This window comes from Caretta caretta, chromosome 10, assembly GCF_965140235.1.
Source record: "Caretta caretta isolate rCarCar2 chromosome 10, rCarCar1.hap1, whole genome shotgun sequence".
In the NCBI taxonomy this organism is placed as follows: domain Eukaryota; kingdom Metazoa; phylum Chordata; order Testudines; family Cheloniidae; genus Caretta; species Caretta caretta.
In genome coordinates, this window is record NC_134215.1 from 16383305 (window position 1) to 16400790 (window position 17486).

At 41.3% G+C, this 17486-nt stretch overlaps 1 protein-coding gene across 2 annotated transcripts in view; it reads right to left on the reverse strand.

Moving 5' to 3' along the window:
- METTL9 (methyltransferase 9, His-X-His N1(pi)-histidine) overlaps positions 1 to 17486 on the reverse strand; it is a 39953-nt gene that overhangs the window by 8495 nt on the left and 13972 nt on the right. For both annotated transcript variants that reach the window (XM_048867162.2, XM_048867164.2), the window contains exons 3-4: positions 15135 to 15344; positions 4926 to 5110 (exon numbers count right to left, since the gene is read on the reverse strand). In XM_048867162.2, coding sequence (XP_048723119.1) covers positions 4926 to 5110; positions 15135 to 15344 — 395 coding nt within the window. The remainder of the gene's footprint in view (positions 1 to 4925; positions 5111 to 15134; positions 15345 to 17486) is intronic.

Below are 17486 nucleotides of genomic sequence, written 5' to 3' on the forward strand. Positions count from 1 at the left end.
CCCTCTCCCTCTGAAAAATAAAAATATTGTAAAAGGACTTTATTTTCCATTAAGAACTACTAATACTTCATGGAAATTTTCATATTTAGGGTTAGTTCTACACATAATTTTTTTTTTAATTTCTTTTGTGAATTTAATGCTTCTGAAAGGTTTGTGATAGGCACAAAAAGAAAATGATGCCTTGAGGTCAAATTCTGCTCTCACATTGGTGTAAATCAGCTATAACTACCACTGATGTCAATAGTAACTCAGGATTTAGACCAGAGTAAGAGGAGAATCTGGCTGGCTGTACGCAGAACAGGTACAAAAAATAGGCAATATAAAAGCATACACACTAATGTAATGTCAAAACTGATCCAGAGGGACCGTATGGCAGGTTAGGAAGGTAGCTTAGTCTACATGTCAATCCAAGGACTGCTCTTCTTTCAATGTTTATATGTATATGTGTTATGCAGACAGTATCCCCAAGTGCTAGCCAGAAGCAGTGCCTCATTCCCCATTAGAATGACACCCAGTCTCTACAAGGACATGAAGGGCATTCTATGAACCCTCTCCTTCTTCCCTTTGTGCATCTGCACAGAACTGGATATAACTTAGACTGTTGGACTACAGTCACGCTTCACCAGTTCTCACTTAGCTAATCTGCACACCTCAAGAATCTTACAAGATACCTGCTGGTCTCACCCATCCTTTCAGCAAAGAGTTAATTGTGTCCCGTAGTGAGGCCTCATCTAACATTTTGCAACTTAAGAACACTGGAACTGCCAGACTGGAGCAAAGCAGAGATCTGTCTAGTCCAGTGTCGCCTACATAGGCAAGTACCAAATATTTCACAGGAAGGTTTTAAAATGCACAAAAATCCACATTACATAATGGACAAATATAGAGCAACATGTCTAATAAACTTTCTTCCTAATCCCAAGCAATTAATGGCTAGCTGCTTCTCTCTTCAAGCATGGTATCTTATACATTTTTATTCTAGTAACTAAAGTTATTCTTATTTGTATAAATATCAAATCCTTTTTTAAACCCTAAGCTTTTTGCCTCAATGATACACATAGGAGTGAGTTTCACAGATTAATTAGATAAGAAAGCATTTCTTTATAACACTCATTACAAAATACCTACTAGTGAAGTATAAATATTAAAGTACAAATGAACAGAGTATGTTTTGTAATGCACTATGATTAACTTATTAGTAAGATTTCTGCTTGTCAATTCATAAAATTTTGAACTCCACAATAACTTTGTGTTAGGGTGAATTAGTGAGGTTTTATGTACTTTGGAAAATAAAAACAAAGGTGTATTTCTCTCAAACTCTTTGGTAATAACTTGTGAATAAGCTACTTTGGACTCTAGATGTCATTGTAATTCCAGAAACATTTGAAAGAACAAAGTAATATTTCTTTTGTTTCTTATAGTTTTATAAGAACATTTGTTTCGGTCATTTAAAAAAATTAAGAACAAGGAAACAGAGGCTGTGTCAAGCATAGCAGAGTATAATTCTCATTAACAGTATAGTTAAATTATTCCATTTTCAGGCTCCAATCGTGCCATTGGATCCACACATAGGCTGACCCATTTGCTTACACATATGAGGTCTGAATCAGAGCTCATATCTGTAAAATAATAAAAGACTTTTCTAAAAGGGGTTTAAAACTCTTTAGTACAGTAATTGAAATACATGCTTTCTAGGATCTTCCACATGTTCCGAGTGTTTGTTCTTGTTTACAATGTACATATAGTGAATTCATTCTTTGCTCTTTTAACATATCTTGTAAAATAATAAAAAGCTTTGATATCTTAACTACAACATTTAGAACACTACTTGGTCTGACACAGAGCTTTTTGCATGACATACAATGTCATCTCAGTCTTGCACTGGAGAGTAGGTTAGACGGTTCAAAGGGGAGAGTTTTAGTGGAGTATCTTCTGCTGATATGGATTTAAAATTTTCTATAAAAAGTTGTGTATGGGTCCAGAGTTCTGGACAGCCAGATTTACAAAATGGAATGAAAAAATCTTTGGAATGTGGGGAACCACCACTACATATAGTGGTGACCCCAGTCTATCATAATGGCATCTCTCTTTAAACAGAATCATAGACATCTGAGTGAATCAAATGGTACAATAATGTTATATGAAATGAAGTTAATCACATCAATTAAGGAAGTCAGATTCTTATTTTGTGTTTGACATTTTAACTCAACTAAACATGTACAATGACATGATTCAAAATATTGACCTGGCCAGGATGGGACAGGGGATCGGATTGACATTTAAGTGATTATATAGTTTATGGTTACTTTGCCTCTTAAAATAGACAGTTAAAATTGAAATTTAAGTCTAATTCTATTTTAAGGACCAGCTTTACATTAAAGCCATTGTTCTTTGTCTACTCTGCAAAAGTCCTAAGAATCTAGTGGTCCTGTCTGGTGCTTGCCTGATTTGATTATCTGAAACCACATATATAAGAGATTCTTCTTTCATCTGGATTTAGTAAGAGGTTTGTGGTTATTTAATTGCTGAAAAGAAGGAAGGCATTTCTTGTTAGAAGTTTGTAACAACTTGGAACAGGTTTTGTCCTAGCAGTTTGCATAATCTGAAGGTACCAAATTCAACTTTTAGAACATAAAGGTCAAAATTAATCAAATGCAATGGCTGCTTCACTATTACCATCTCCATTCCCCCAAGCAAAAACAGTGCTCTTTACTTATTTGCTATTGGTCAATGTCTCATCAGAAATTGCTTTTAATACAATTAAAATATATTGAGAACCAGGCATGTTCAAAACTTAGAGACAGATAATTACTTCTTTAAAAATATCCAGATGTACATATACACCAATGGAGATATCCACTTTCAGATAGACAAAACTGGAATATCGAAGTGCTGCTGATAGCCAGTCTATAGCAGTGGGTAACAAACATGCTGGATGTGTTTCAAGATAAACAAAGGGTTCCCAAACTTGGATCGCGGCTTGTCCAGGGTAAACCCCTGGCGGGCCACAAGACACTTTGTTTACCTGAGCATCTGCAGGTACAGCCGCTCGCAGCTCCCAGTGGCCATGGTTTGCTGTTCCCGGCCAATGGGAGCTACAGGAAGTGGTGCGGGCCGGCCCACCGCTTCCTGCAGCTCCCATTGGCTGGGAACGGCGAACCACGGCCACTGGGAGCTGCGAGCGGCCGTACCTGCAGATGCTCAGGTAAACAAAGTGTCTCGCGGCCTGCCAGGGGCTTACCCTGAACAAGCTGTGAATCAAGTTTGGGAACTTGAGATAGACACTGCATAACTGGAGCAGCCTTCACTGATAAGGGCTTACCAAAGCTATCATGACACACCACCCTGCAGGTCACACAAGACCATCAGGGAAAGCATTGTGATCTGATCTGAGATTAGAGAAAAGCAGCAACAACAAAGCAAGGGAAATGGAGCTGTCTGAAACAAAATGTCTCGTTTGCCACTGATCACCAGCACAAGCAAAGCTTCTTTCTGGTTTACAAGATGCCATACAGAAGATTCTAACAAGAAATGTCTTGAAGTTCCATATGCAGAGAACATGTTTTCAAGTCCTAGTGGCTTATTAGTCCAATAGCCAATTCTCCTTCCACTAGATACTAGGGGATTGAACCATGAGAAAGTAAAAGTGGATTCCTCAGATTTCTCTCTCTGTTTCTCCACCATCTGTTTTGCTAGAAAGTTGCATTAATTTTTTTTCAATATTGTTGTTACCTAACATGATGCAGGACTCGGAAAGAAAAAGACAGGAAAGCAGGTCCTGGATGGATCAGTGATTGCAAAACAGAGAAATTAAACTTAAGTGTATAATTATAAGGTACACAAGAAACAAGATAATATACAATCACTGCATATCACAGACTTTGCTTATATTGTTTCAATGTAGAATATAAAAGACACTGTTACACAGGCAGAACTGTATTTTACTATTACCTTGAATCTTATAGAAAATTTAGGACAGGAAGAAAATCTTTTCCATATTAAACAGAATAAGAAATTGTATCCAGATATGTTTGAAACATTGTATACGTTCATTAAAAAAAAATCCAGATTGGGACTCCTAACAGGGGCTGGATTTTTAGAAGTGCTGAACACCCATCCTCTGAAAAATCAGCCCCAGAACTAAGGCACATAAAACCACTAGTAACTTTTAAAGATTTAGGCCATGATGCTCGTGATACTCATTGAGGGAAAAACCAGATATATTTGAAAAGTGCTCTCAGATTCTTCTCCAAAACTTAGACAAAGGGATAAAAGTTAATGATCAAACGTGAACTCCAAAAGAAATATACTGGATCATTTAATACAGAGTAAAACAAACATGATCAGGTATTTATATATATCAGTAATACTGTTTTAATTACTGCTCACTCCGATGAATTTCTTGATGCAACTGAAGTCACTGACACTGAAGTATAGCGCTGTAAATAGTTTGATCCTAGCTACCCAAGAGACATCTCACCCTATGCACTACTGCACAGCAAAGATCAGTTAAGGTACTCTTGTTCACAGTATCTAGATCTAGATATCTGGGATTGCTTGTACCATGAATTCAGTGGAGGTCCCTTGTCTGAAATTTGCTTCCCGCATTGCTCCAACAGAGCTCAAGTATGAGAGCCTTCAGGATATGGTATAGGACCCATACATTTGCTCAGTCTTTCACTGATGGTAGTGAAAGGAGTGGGGAGGGGCAGTGAACAGTTTCAGTCCAAGTGCGTCCATCTACTTACAGTATATGTTTTATGTACAATTCTAGGAATTTTGAACATGCAATTAAGAGATATTGATCAGCACATTTTAAGTCTGATAAATATAAAGTTATTTTAGACAGTATTAATTCACAACACTATAACCTAAAACACCTTTCCCCTATGATCCCAAGTATCTTTTAATCTGTATCTACTTACCATTTTCCACATATGGATGAAAAGGCAAAACTAGTGCAAGAATGACTCTGCCTCTAGTTGGCTCCAATACACTTCTAATATCTTTTAATACAGTCAGTGGCTGATCACAGCGATCAAGCAAATTCAAGCAGCTGATAACGTCATACTGGAATCCTGTGTTCTGCCATTCATTTATACCGAGCACTCTAAAGAGAGAGAGAGAGATGGAAAGTGTTACAGTTAAACAACTGCAGGCTGAGTGCAGAGTTCTCAGTACACAGCCTGCCTATAGCAATTAGGAGAAGGAGATAATTCCCTACCACTGAGGCTGACCTTACCTTTATCAGACACTCTCTTTATACTGACAGGTTTCAGAGTAGCAGCTGTGTTAGTCTGTATCCGCAAAAAGAAAAGGAGTATACTGAGAGCACATAGGGCTTGTCTTCATGGGGGACTTAGTTCGCACTGAGGGGATACACTGGTTGGTGTGCAATACGTAAGCCACACTAAGAGCATGCAGATGGGGTTGCTTTGCCCTCTTTTAATTTGCATCATTGTGTGTACACAGCAGGAGCTGGATGTGCATTAAGCATGCAGTATACTGTGTGCATTCTGGGATTTTTCTTGCTGAGCATTGTGAGATGCATAGCAGAAACCAGGGGAATTCTGGGACTTGGGGGGGGGTGTCAAACTCCAAAAATCCCATGCTTTTACTTCTTCCATTCCATACTTCCCCTCTTTCTGGGTGGGCTAGCACCATTTTTGAATCACTGTCAGCTAGCATGGATTCAAGAATGCAGTGCATTACTTTGCTAGTACCTGGAATTTGCAAAACACACAGAAACTGTTTGTGCTCTATCTGAACTCTCAGAGCAAGGTAGCTTCAGTTTTGGAAGCCAACAGCAGCACCTGCAGTAACACCAGCAGGTGGAGAAGGATGAGGACGATGACGACGACACTGAGGAAGAAGAGGTTACTTACCTGGTACAGTAAATGAGTTCTTCGAGATGTGTCCCACTATGGATGCTCCACTTGAGGTACTCATGCGCCTTTGATCAGTTTTTTTCAGCAGCAATGCTTGTTTGGTCCACACATGTGCCCTAGCCATCCTCATGCCCATACTGAGGATATAGGTCGGCATGGCACATTAGCAGCTGCACAGCAGAAGAGGATGCAGCCAGAAACCCAATTTAGAAAGTCTAGGTGGACACTGGTGTTACTTTAGCTCTCTGTGATAGAGAATAATAGTCTTGGAGAAATTCTAATAGGCTAGGTCCTCTCCAAATAGTAAACTAGCACCCTCTAATGTCTAAAGTATGAAGGGCAGCATCCTCCCTAGTCTGATGGGATTTAGAGTGGAAAACAGTGGATGAAAAGTCTGATATGTAAATTGGAGACTATTTTGGGTAGGAACCATGGGTGGTTGGAGGCATACGTTATCCTTGAAGACCATATAAGGCAGATCAGCCAACAAAGCCCCTAATTCACCAACTCTTTGAGTGGAGGTAATTGCCACTAGAAGGGCTGTTTTCATGGAAAGGTTTAGAAAGGTACACGTAGCTAGCAGCTAAAAGGGAGTTTTCATCAGAGAATTAAGAACTAAGTTCAAATCTCAGGCTGGGATGGGCTCTCTGACATTTAGGAAGAGGTTTGATAATTCTTCGATGAATCTCGAAGTTGCAGAATGAGCAAATACCAAAAAACCTTCCACAGGAGAATGAAAAGTTGTGATGGCCTCTAGGTGGACCTTAATGGAGCTTTAACAAAATACCTCCTTTCTTCAGAGTGAACAGGAATTCCAGGACCTCCAAGAGGAGTGAGTCGACAAGAGACAGGGCAAAGGTAGGCGTAACAGTGGTAAAATCTCTTCCATTTCTGAAGGTAAATTTTCCTGGTGAGTTCCTTTCTGCTGTTCGAAAAGACTTCTTGAATCTCTCTGAAGCAAGGGAGTTCTAATCCCGAGACCTATCTAGGTACCAAGGCTTGAGCTGGAGAGCATCCAAGTTGGTATAATGAACGTTTCCCGAATCCTGAGGGAGAAGGCTGAATGTCAGCAGGAGATTGATGGCTGGCTGGGATGAGAAGTGAATGAGGTAAGGAAACCATACTAGTTTTGGCCAGGTTGGTGCAATCAAAATTACTATGGCTTTGTTCTGTTCTGTTTTGTTTAGAACTCTGAGGATCAGAGTTGGAGGGAAGGCATATAAGGAGACTCTTTGACCAAGAGAGGAGAAAGGCATCCCCCATTTAATGGCAACCAAGATCTCCCCTTGGCAGAATTCACACATTTCCTGTTGGCAGCAGTGGCTGAAAGATTTATGTTCAGAAGACCCATACTCTGACAGATTTTTCTTACTTGGGCTCTATTGAGTTCCCACTCATGATCTTGGGTGAAGTGTCTACTGACGTAGTTGGCAATAGTGTTTTGGAGTCCAGGCCAAGATAAGGATACATTGAGCTATGCATTAGTTCCATAACTTGATTGCCTTTGAGCAGTGTGTGTGTGTGGGGGGGGGGCGGAATCTAGCACCCCTTTGTCAATTTATGTGGTGCATACTCAACTTGTTGTCTGTCATTATATGGAGCGATTGACCTATCATGGAGAAGAAGTGCTAGCAAGTATATCATATTGTTCTGAGCTTCAGAATGTTGATATGTAGGGTAGACTCCTGGGCAGACCATCTTCCCTGGATAGTGTGGCCCCATAGAAGAGCTCCCCATCCCAGGAGGGATGCGTCCAAAACCATTGTGAAAATGGGAGGAGGAAGACCGAAGTGAACCCCTGAGCACATGTAGTCCAGATTCTTCAATTAGTTGAGAGAGACTAGCACACAGCTAGGAATAGAAAACAACTTGTTTAGACTGTCTCTGTTGGGAATATGAGCTGTCCTGAGCCAGGCTTGGAAGCAGCATAGATATCAGTCTGTGTGCAATGTGACAAAGGTACATGCTGCCATGTGCCAGAGGGGCTGCAGGCACAATCTGTCAGTGACCTGTGGGCTCATTTGGACTCATGCTATTTAGTGTGTCAGAGTGAGAAACCTGTCCTCTTGGTGGTAGGCTCCGGAAGTCCTGGCATAGAGAGTGGCCCCTATGAACTCTATCAACTTTAGAGTGAAGAGGGAAGACTGTGCAGTGTTGAGTTGAAGGATGAGCATGCAGAAGAGAGACATAGCTTTCTTTGCAGTGGTTCGAACTTTGATGTAGGAATGCCACTTGAGATGTTTGTTGAAATGAGGAAGATAATTACTTCCCATTGGTTAAGCTGTGTGGTGACTAATACCATAATTTTTGTAAATATTTTGGTAGTAGTAGGGTGTCTGAAAGACAAGACTCAGTACTGATAGTGGTCCTGACACTAGAGGTAGGCATCTCTTCTGAGAGAGATGTATTGTGACACGAAAGTATGTGTCCTGAAGGTAAAGGGTTGCAAAACAGTCCCCCAGATTCATGGACGGAGTGATAGCTGCAAGTGTTAACATCTTTAACCTCTGTATCTTGACAAAGGATTCAGTATTGTGAGATCTAGAAATGCCCTCCCTTCTTTTTGGGAATCAGAAAGTACTTTGAATAGAATCCCCTTCCTGTGTACTGAGTGGGTACTGGTCCCATAGCCCCTATGCAGGAAGGAGAGAACCTCTTGTCTCAGGAGAGGTTTGTGAGATGTGTCCCTGAAAAAAAAAAAAAGAGATGGAGAAGTGGGGTTCAAGGGGGCTATGGAGTGGAAGTGGATGGAGTAGCCCGATGTTATAACCTCCAAAACTCATCTGTTGGAGGTTATCTGCTCCCATGAGGTGTGAAAAAGGGAGAGATGATCCCCAAAAGGTGGGAGGAAGGAAAGGGCAAGATAATTCAGCATCAAATCCAGATCATGGAGGTGTTTGAGGCTCTTGACTGAGACATCAAAACAAGCACTATGTAGATGGTGGCTGTTGCATCGATTCAAATTCAGCTGTTGAGAATTGTTCCCTCTGCCTTCTGGGTTTCTTTTTAGGCAGCTACTAGGCCTTATAGTAGATGGAAAACTGAGCTGGGTGGGATCTCAACTGTCTGAGACTAACAATCTCCTCTTGTTTGCCTGATGCAATATGCCCAGTGAACGAAGGGTCACCCTGGAATCCTTCAGAGAATGCACACTCACCTGTGGATTCATTAAATAATTGAAGACCATCAAAGGGGAGATCCTCTACAGTGTTTTGGACTTCACGCAGAAATCCTGATGACTGCAGCCATGAGGCTTGACACGTAACTACAGCTGTGGAGATGCAGCAGTGTCAGTGTCGACAGAGACCCATAAAGCTGTTCTGGCTAGGAGCTGTCATTCCACAATAATGGCCTGAAATTGCTCTTGTGAAAGGTGTTCAATACAGGAAATAAATTTCATATAACTAAGATAGTTGTATTTTTCCAAGATCACCTGATAATTACCAATTCTGCACTGCAGGACAGCAGAGGAATAGCTCTAATGATCTAAGCACTTGTGATCCTTATGTGAAGCCTCTGAATGGTGCTGCCTCCACAACCAAGGAGTTAGGGGTAGGGTAGGAAAATAACAATTCTGAACCCCTCATCTGAACATACTACTTTCTGTCTGCCCTCTTGTTGGGGCGGGGGGAAGTGGGGTAGAGTACAGTCTGCTAAATTGTCTTGGCAGATTCAAACAATGCCTCATTTATGTGGAGAACCACATGGCCAAAGATGGTATAGAAAGAATGTCCAACAACTTAAGCTGTGTCTCTTTGAATTCTTCCAGCAATATTTGAAGAGTGTCTGCCACTTTCTTCATCAAGTCTTGAGACTGTTTGAAGTTGTCCACAGCAGACAGAGGGGGCATAACAGCTTCATTCAGGGAGGATGAGGAAACATTTGTCTGAGCAGTAGCAACCTCACCAGCCCTCGTCTCTTGCTCTTCAAACTTCTCCTGAAGTGGGGAGAGGATATTGGGGAGTACTGACCCTGCCATTCCCCATAAGCACTGGGTATCTCGGAGAATTACTGGCAGTATAAGAACATAAGAACAGCCATATTGGAGTAGACCAAAGGTCCATCCAGCCCAGTATGCGGTCTTCCAACAGTGGCCAATGCCAGGTGCCCCAGAGGGAATGAACAGAACAGGTAAACACCAAGTGATCCATCCAACGATGCCCATTCCCAGCTTGAGGTTAACAGAAACTAGAGACATCATATCTGCCCATCCTGGCTAATAGCCATTGACGGACCTATCCTCCATGAACTTATCTTTTTTTGAACCCTTTTATAGTCTTGGCCTTCACAGCATCCTCTGGCAAGGAATTCCACAGACTGACTGTGCATTGTGTGAAAAAATACTTCATTTTCATAGAATCCTAGAATCTTAGAACTGGAAGGGACCTCAAGAGGTCATCTAGTCCAGTCCCCTGCATTCAAGGCAGGACTAAGTATTATCTATACCATCCTTGACAGATTTGTCCAACCTGCTCTTAAAAATCCCCAATGATGGAGATTCCACAACCTCCAAAAGGCAATTTATCCCAGTGCTTAATCACTCTGACAGTTACAAAGCTTTTCCTAATGTCCAACCTAAATTGCCCTTGCTGCAATTTAAGCCCATTGCTTCTTGTCCAATCCTCAGAGGTTAAGAAGAACAATTCTTCTCCCTCCTCCTTGTAACAATCTTTTATGTGCTTGAAAACTGTTATGTCCCCTCTCAGTCTTCTTCTCCAGATTAAACAAATCCAATTTTTTCAATCTTCCCTCATAGGTCATGTTTTCTAGACCTTTAATCATTTTTGTTGCTCTTCTCTGGACTTTCTCCAATTTGTTCACATCTTTCCTGAAATGTGGAGCCCAGAACTGGACACAATATTCCAGTTGAGCCTAATCAGCGTGGAGTAGAGTGGAAGAATTACTTCTCATGTCTTGCTTACAATACTCCTGCTAATACATCCCAGAATGATGTTTGCTTTTTTTTTTTTTTTTTTGCAACAGTATTACACTGTTAACTCATATTTAGCTTGTGATCTACTATGACCCCCAGATCCCTTTCTGCAGTACTCCTTCCTAGGCAATCATTTCCCATTTTGTATCTGTGCAACTGATTGTTCCTTCCCAAATGGAGTACTTTGCATTTGTCCTTATTGAATTTCATCCTATTTGCTTCAGACCATTTCTCCAGTTTGTCCATCATTTTGAATTTTAATCCTATCCTCCAAAGCACTCGCAACCCCTCCCAGCTTGGTATCGTCCGCAAACTTTACAAGTGTACTCTCTATGCCATTATCCAAATCATTGAAGAAGATATTGAACAGAACTGGACCCAGAACCGATCCCTGCAGGACCCCACTCGTTATGCCCTTCCAGCATAACTGTGAACCACTGATAACTACTCTCTGGGAATGGTTTTCCAATCAATTATGCACCCACCTTATAGTAGCCCCATCAACGTTGCATTTCCCTAGTTTGTGGATGAGGTCACGGAAGACAGTATCAAAACTTTACGAAAGTCTAGATGTACCACGTCTACCACTTCCCCCCCAGCCACAAAGCTTGTTACCCTGTCAAAGAAAGCTATGAGGCTGGTTTGACACGATTTGTTCTTGACAAATCCATGCTGACTATTATTTATCACGCTACTATCTTCTAGATGTTTGCAAATTGCTTAATTATTTGCTCCGTTATTTTTCCAGGTAGAGAAATTAATCTGACTAGTATGTAATTCCTCAGGTTGTTCTTATTTCCCTTTTTATAGATTGGCACGCCTTCCTTACTTTCTCCACAACCAGTCATGATTTTATAGACCTCTATCACATCCCCCTTAGTTATCTCTTTTCACAGCTGAAAAGTCAGTCTTATTAATTGCTCCTCATATGGAAGCCATTCCATACCCCTAATAATTTTTGTTGCCCTTTTCCAATTCCAATATATCTCTTTTCAGATGGGGCGACCACATCTGCACTCAGTATACAAGATGTGGCTGTACCATGGATTTATATAGAGGCAATATGATATTTTTGGTCTTATTATATATCCCTTTCTTAATGATTCTCAACATTGTTTGCTTTTTTGCCTGCTGCTGCACATTGAGTGGATGTTTTCACAGAACTATCCACAATGACTCCAAGATCTCTTTCTTGAGTGATAACAGCTAATTTAGACCCGATTGTTTTATATGTATAGTTGGGATCATGTTTTCCAATGTGCATTACTTAGCATTTATCAACATTGAATTTCATCTGCCATTTTGTTGCCCAGTCACCCAGTTTTGAGAGATCCTTTTGTAGCTCTTCGCAGTCTGCTTGGGACTTAACTATCTTGAGTAGTTTTGTATCATCTGCAAATTTTGCCACATCACTGTTTACTCCCTTTTTCCAGATCATTTATGAATATGTTAAATAGGACTGATTCCAGTACAGACCCCTGGGGGACACCACTATTTACCTCTCTCCATTCTGAAAACTGATAATTTATTCCTACCCTTTGTTTACTATCTTTTAACCAGTTACCAATCCATGAGAGGACTTTCCCCTCTTATCCCATGACAGCTTACTTTGCTTAAGAGTCTTTGGTGAGGGATCTTGTCAAAGGCTCTCTGAAAATCTATGTACACTATATCCCCCTTGTGCACATGCTTGCTGACCCCCTCAAAGAAATCTAGTAGATTGGTGAGGCATAATTTCCCTTTACAAAAACCATGTTGACTCTTCCCCAACAAATTATGTTCATCTAGGTGTCTGGCAATTTTGTTCTTTACTATAGCATGCAGCCCAGGATCCCAATGTGGTCATTTGAGAGGCCATATGGGAACAGGGGAGGGATCCAGGATTCATCATACCAAGGAGGATGCTGAGGAAGTTGGGGCCTCGTGAGCCTTGAAGTATCCCTTGATGGAGTAAGCTCAGGAGAGTCTAGTCTAGACAGATAATCATAAGATCCCTGAACAGATATTTGAGAGTCTGAAGAGCTCTCATCTACAAAGTCTAATGGAGGAGGAGATGAAGGAGGAGTGATGGTTTGTCTCTCTGTACACATGAGTAAAACGGTATTAGGCAGTACTGGTGATAGGCAAGGTACCAAAGATAGCAGAAGTCTAACTGAGTTCAATAAAAGGACATTCAGATTTACAGGAGATTAACAAATCCCTGGAAAATCTGAACTCCTGCAGCATCAGGCGAGGTTGCACAGGAACCTGGTGAACTGTGAATGTAGAGGCCTGCAGCACCGAGGGCAGCGCATATGGTGCTAATATTTGCTGCTCTGTTGGTCAAGATATTAAAAATGCTGCAGGCAGTACTGACTTCTTTGGTGCAGAGCCCATAGAACCTCGGTCATGCTTCTTTGGTACTGATCAATGGGTACCTTGTGATTTAGATGAGCTCGAGGACTTCAATTTAGTGCTCTTGGCTTGGGATCTCCAATACTGCAGATCTCTTAGAGCTGTGTTTTTTCTGAGGAGATTTAGTACTCCTCTAGATAGAAGTCTTTCCTGCATCACTTGCAAGTCTGCCAGAGGCTGACAGAGCACTGTGGTCGCTTAGAGGCTGCTATACCGGGGGCAGGCGTTGGGCTCCGTAGTGGCATGACAACTAAAAATCTTGTCCGGCTCCTCAAGAAAGAGGAAGATTGAAGAGACAGCACTGGATTTTCTGTTCTATCTTTGTAACATTTGCTTTAGGTGTTTGGTTTTTATATGGCACTGAAAGGCGTTCCAGCTGTGACCCTTTTTGGCCATCTGTTTGGAGATTTCCTTGAAGAGTTTCTTATTGCTGTGGCTTGTCACAAGAGCTACTTGCACTGCTGATTGTCCTCAAATGGTGAGGAGATCAAGGACTAGATCATGGTTACAAGCAGCTGCTTGAGGAATGTTGTACAGCTTCTGGATAATATCACATTAATACTGATACATTTGAATCCAGCAGCAAATGAGCAAATTCTGGCCCTGGTCAAGTTTTTTAAACAGGAGAGGGGACATCTGGTCAATTTGACCCCAGAGCAGCAAAGGGTACACAGGTAAACAGGCAGGTGGATCACAGATGCCCACAAAGCAGTGGGATAGCAGGTGGAGGATTGCCAAAGTACTCCACAGCAGCATGGCGTCCACACAAACAGTCCACATTAACTCAATTTGCAACAAACTTTGTACACTTTGCAAGAGGACTGCAAAATTCACACCATACAGGGGGTTAGTGCGCTTTAAGCATTTGCATCATGTGTATGCAAGCTTTTTCAATCCATACTAACTCGAGTTCGTACGAACTAAAACCCAAGTGTAGCCATGCCTATAGATATGGTCTTTCCACTCCTCTAGGCAAGAGGGAATTAACTTTCTCCCAGCCAACCACTGGACAGCTTTATATACCCCACCACAGAAACATCTGAGTTTGGACCTTCTTTGGAATTACTACATAAAAATATTTACAGAAATGTGCTACCCTGGTATTAAATTTGATACAATTTGGAGAAATAGCAAAGCTCAAGTGTCACAGTAGCTACGTCTTGGTCTCCTCTCAGTCTCTGAGAGTGCGACCCTTCAGGTGTTAGGCCTCTTGCATTCACCTGTTCTGGGGTGGAACCTCACACTTCCCCCATTCTTTAGACTGGCTCCTGAGATATAGTACCTTGTGCACTAACTGATTACTCAGCAGGCCTGACTGGATTCGGCTACCTGCAAGACTTCCTTTCAAGAGCTGTGATTACAGTGCCACAAACCAACACTTTCAAAACAAAACAGTGTTTAATCTCAACACTACAAACAAAGCACAACAACAAAAGTAAACACAGCACAACAGTCTTTAAAACAACAAAAAGTCTACACGCATAACTGTCTCACCTAAAGCTTAGATGTGCCTCACTTATCCAGACACTTCCACTTCTCAGAATTGGGGTTCAGTCTGTTTCCCCGAAATCCCTGTCTCTCTCATGTCTCAGAGCTGTCCATTTATCGGTTCCAAAGCTCTTTGCCAGTCTATATCTCTTGAACCTGTTTGTCACCCTGCATCTCTTATGCACCCCATCGTGGGGGTCAGGATAGACTTTAAAGCCGTTGTTCTCTGCACTGCATTGATAAATGGTGTTTGTCTGCCTTCCTGTCTATGTGCAGGTCAGCTCATGCCTCAACTATCATCCCCTGAAATCATATAGCAAGCAAGACAATAATAAAATAGATGGAACACATAATAGTCATAAAATATTAAAGGCAGTTGCTACGTCCTTCACATCAAGTATTACATCAAGTCAACCTATGTAGTACAATACCTGTATTTCTTTTTCTGAAGCTGCCATATCATAGTTTCAGACAACTCAGTGGCATAGATTTCTTCAAAGTGAGGACTCATGACTTTAGTGACCTCTCCATCTCCAGCCCCTAAATCGAGAAGTCTGTGGGATTTCCACTCTGGGTTTATTTTGAGTAGTCTCTGAAATTGTTCTGGTGAAAATACAAACATTGAGCCTCTTCCCAGCAACCTGAAATGTAAAGATGGCAGTGTCTGATTTTGTGCAAACTTAAACAGGGAAGACTTTAAATTCTTGATGCTCCTATTGCACTCTGTAAATTATTTCAAACAAGTAACAGATAAGGTCCCTGCTCAGAGGAATTTGCAATCTAATTTAGACAAATGCAATACGCAGGTTGAAAGATCAAACAACAAATGCATGCAGATAGCATTGGTGTGGGCTTTACGAAGAAATCTGATGGGCAGAGGGAAGTCATTTGGTTCCTGGAAAGAGGGACGCAGTTCTAAGAGAAGAGAGTCATACAAAAAAGGGACAAAGCCAAGAGCGGGAAGAAGAGACAAAGCCCAAATCCTGCTCTTTGTACTTGCATGAGATGACTCTCTGGCTTCAACAGGCAACTGACCTCATGTGAGCACAGCAAGTGGGATTTGGCCCTAAAGGACCCGATAAGAGGAAATAGGAGGTGAAAGCAGAGATGTAGGTAGGCACAAAGCATGAAGAATTTTATGTGGAAATGGAAAGGAAGCCTGTGAAGAAATGTGAAGAGCAGGCAGGGTAACATGTTTGGAATAGTGGGAGAGAAAAAGGATTATTTTTAGAACTGTATGATGTAGTGACTCAACTTCAGTGGTCGAGGCTGCTAGATGAAGCTCCTATATGTGACAGAAAAGGATGTGGAATAGAAAATGAGCAATTCATTAAGGAATTGGCTGCAGGTGACAACTGGATTCTCTACAGATCATGTCAATGACATCTCCACCTGTGACTGTTTGAAGAGTATATATTGTAAGATTACAGCTGTTGTGACAGAAGTTCAGAGGATGAAAGAGTTAGGACAGCAGATGGGGAAGAAAGAATTGGTCAGTAACTGATGCAAGGGGGAATAAAGAATATTATTTCTGTCTACCTTGAGGTATGAAGTCAAACTTAGGAAAGACAATGACTAGTACAAATAGGCCATAGCAGTATAGAGATTTATGATCAAGAGCAAGGGCAGGGAAACTAAAGAGAATAAGCAGCAAAGATGATGTAACAGGATGAGGGGTGAGAAAGAAGTCACCCAGGAAAGGTAGAATTTATTAGTAATGGATACACACTGAATTAAGTGAAATAGAAGAAACCATCAGTTAAATTTCTAGCACAGAGGCTAAGGGGGGAGGATGTTAAATATAGAGTACAGCCCATATAAGCAGAGCCCTCTTGCAGTACATTTATATCAGTCTACACTGTATAATTGGCTCATGGCTATTGTTCCTAAAGTCACTGTGAGGTGTCATTCAAAGCACTAGAAAGCGTTCGAGAAAAAGAAAGATGGGGGAGAAAGGAAAAAGGGGAGACCAAAGGGACCTATATATAAAGCTACAAGTAACTAAGAACTCCACAGGAAAGCTCACATGAACATCTGGTTGGAAAATAAGGTGAAAGATAATTTTTCTAGCCATAGTAACCAGACACTATTCTCAGATCATACTGTGTAGCCAAACAAGGGAAGTTTAAAAAAAAAAAGGTCAAGCATGTAGCTATAATAAAATGCATTCTCCACAAAGCATCAGACCTGAGGTGAACTTGGACATATGCCTGATTGTGGTGGAGTGGGGTGGGGAAGGGAAGAGATTGTAATAGTAAGGGAATTTTTGTATGGTCCGCAGAAATGAGGATACCAAATGAACAGCCTTCAGAATCTGGAATTTGGGTACACTGTGTAATTTTATGTCCATCTGAAGCCAATCAAGGAAGAGACCAACAGAATAATATTGGCCAAGCTTGCCTGTTTAATAAGCTTCTCTTCACTCACTCTCTCTCCCCCCAGTCCTAGCCAAGATACCCACCAGTCAAGCTTGACATCTTGTTTGGGATGGGTTCCTTGACTGCCCAGAAACAAAATGATACACAAATAGATTTTATATTTTAAAGCACGTGTTCCCAAACTGGGGGTTGGGATCCCTGAGGGGGGTCATGAGGTTATTACATGGGGGGTTGCGAGCTGCCAGCCCCCGCCCCAAACCCTGCTTTGCCGACAGAATTTATAATGGTGTTAAATATATTAAAAAGTGTTTAATTTATAAAGGGTGGGGGTCGCATTCAGAGGGTTGCTATGTGAAAGGGGTCACAAGTACAAAAGTTTGAAAACCACTGTTTTAAGGGTTAGAA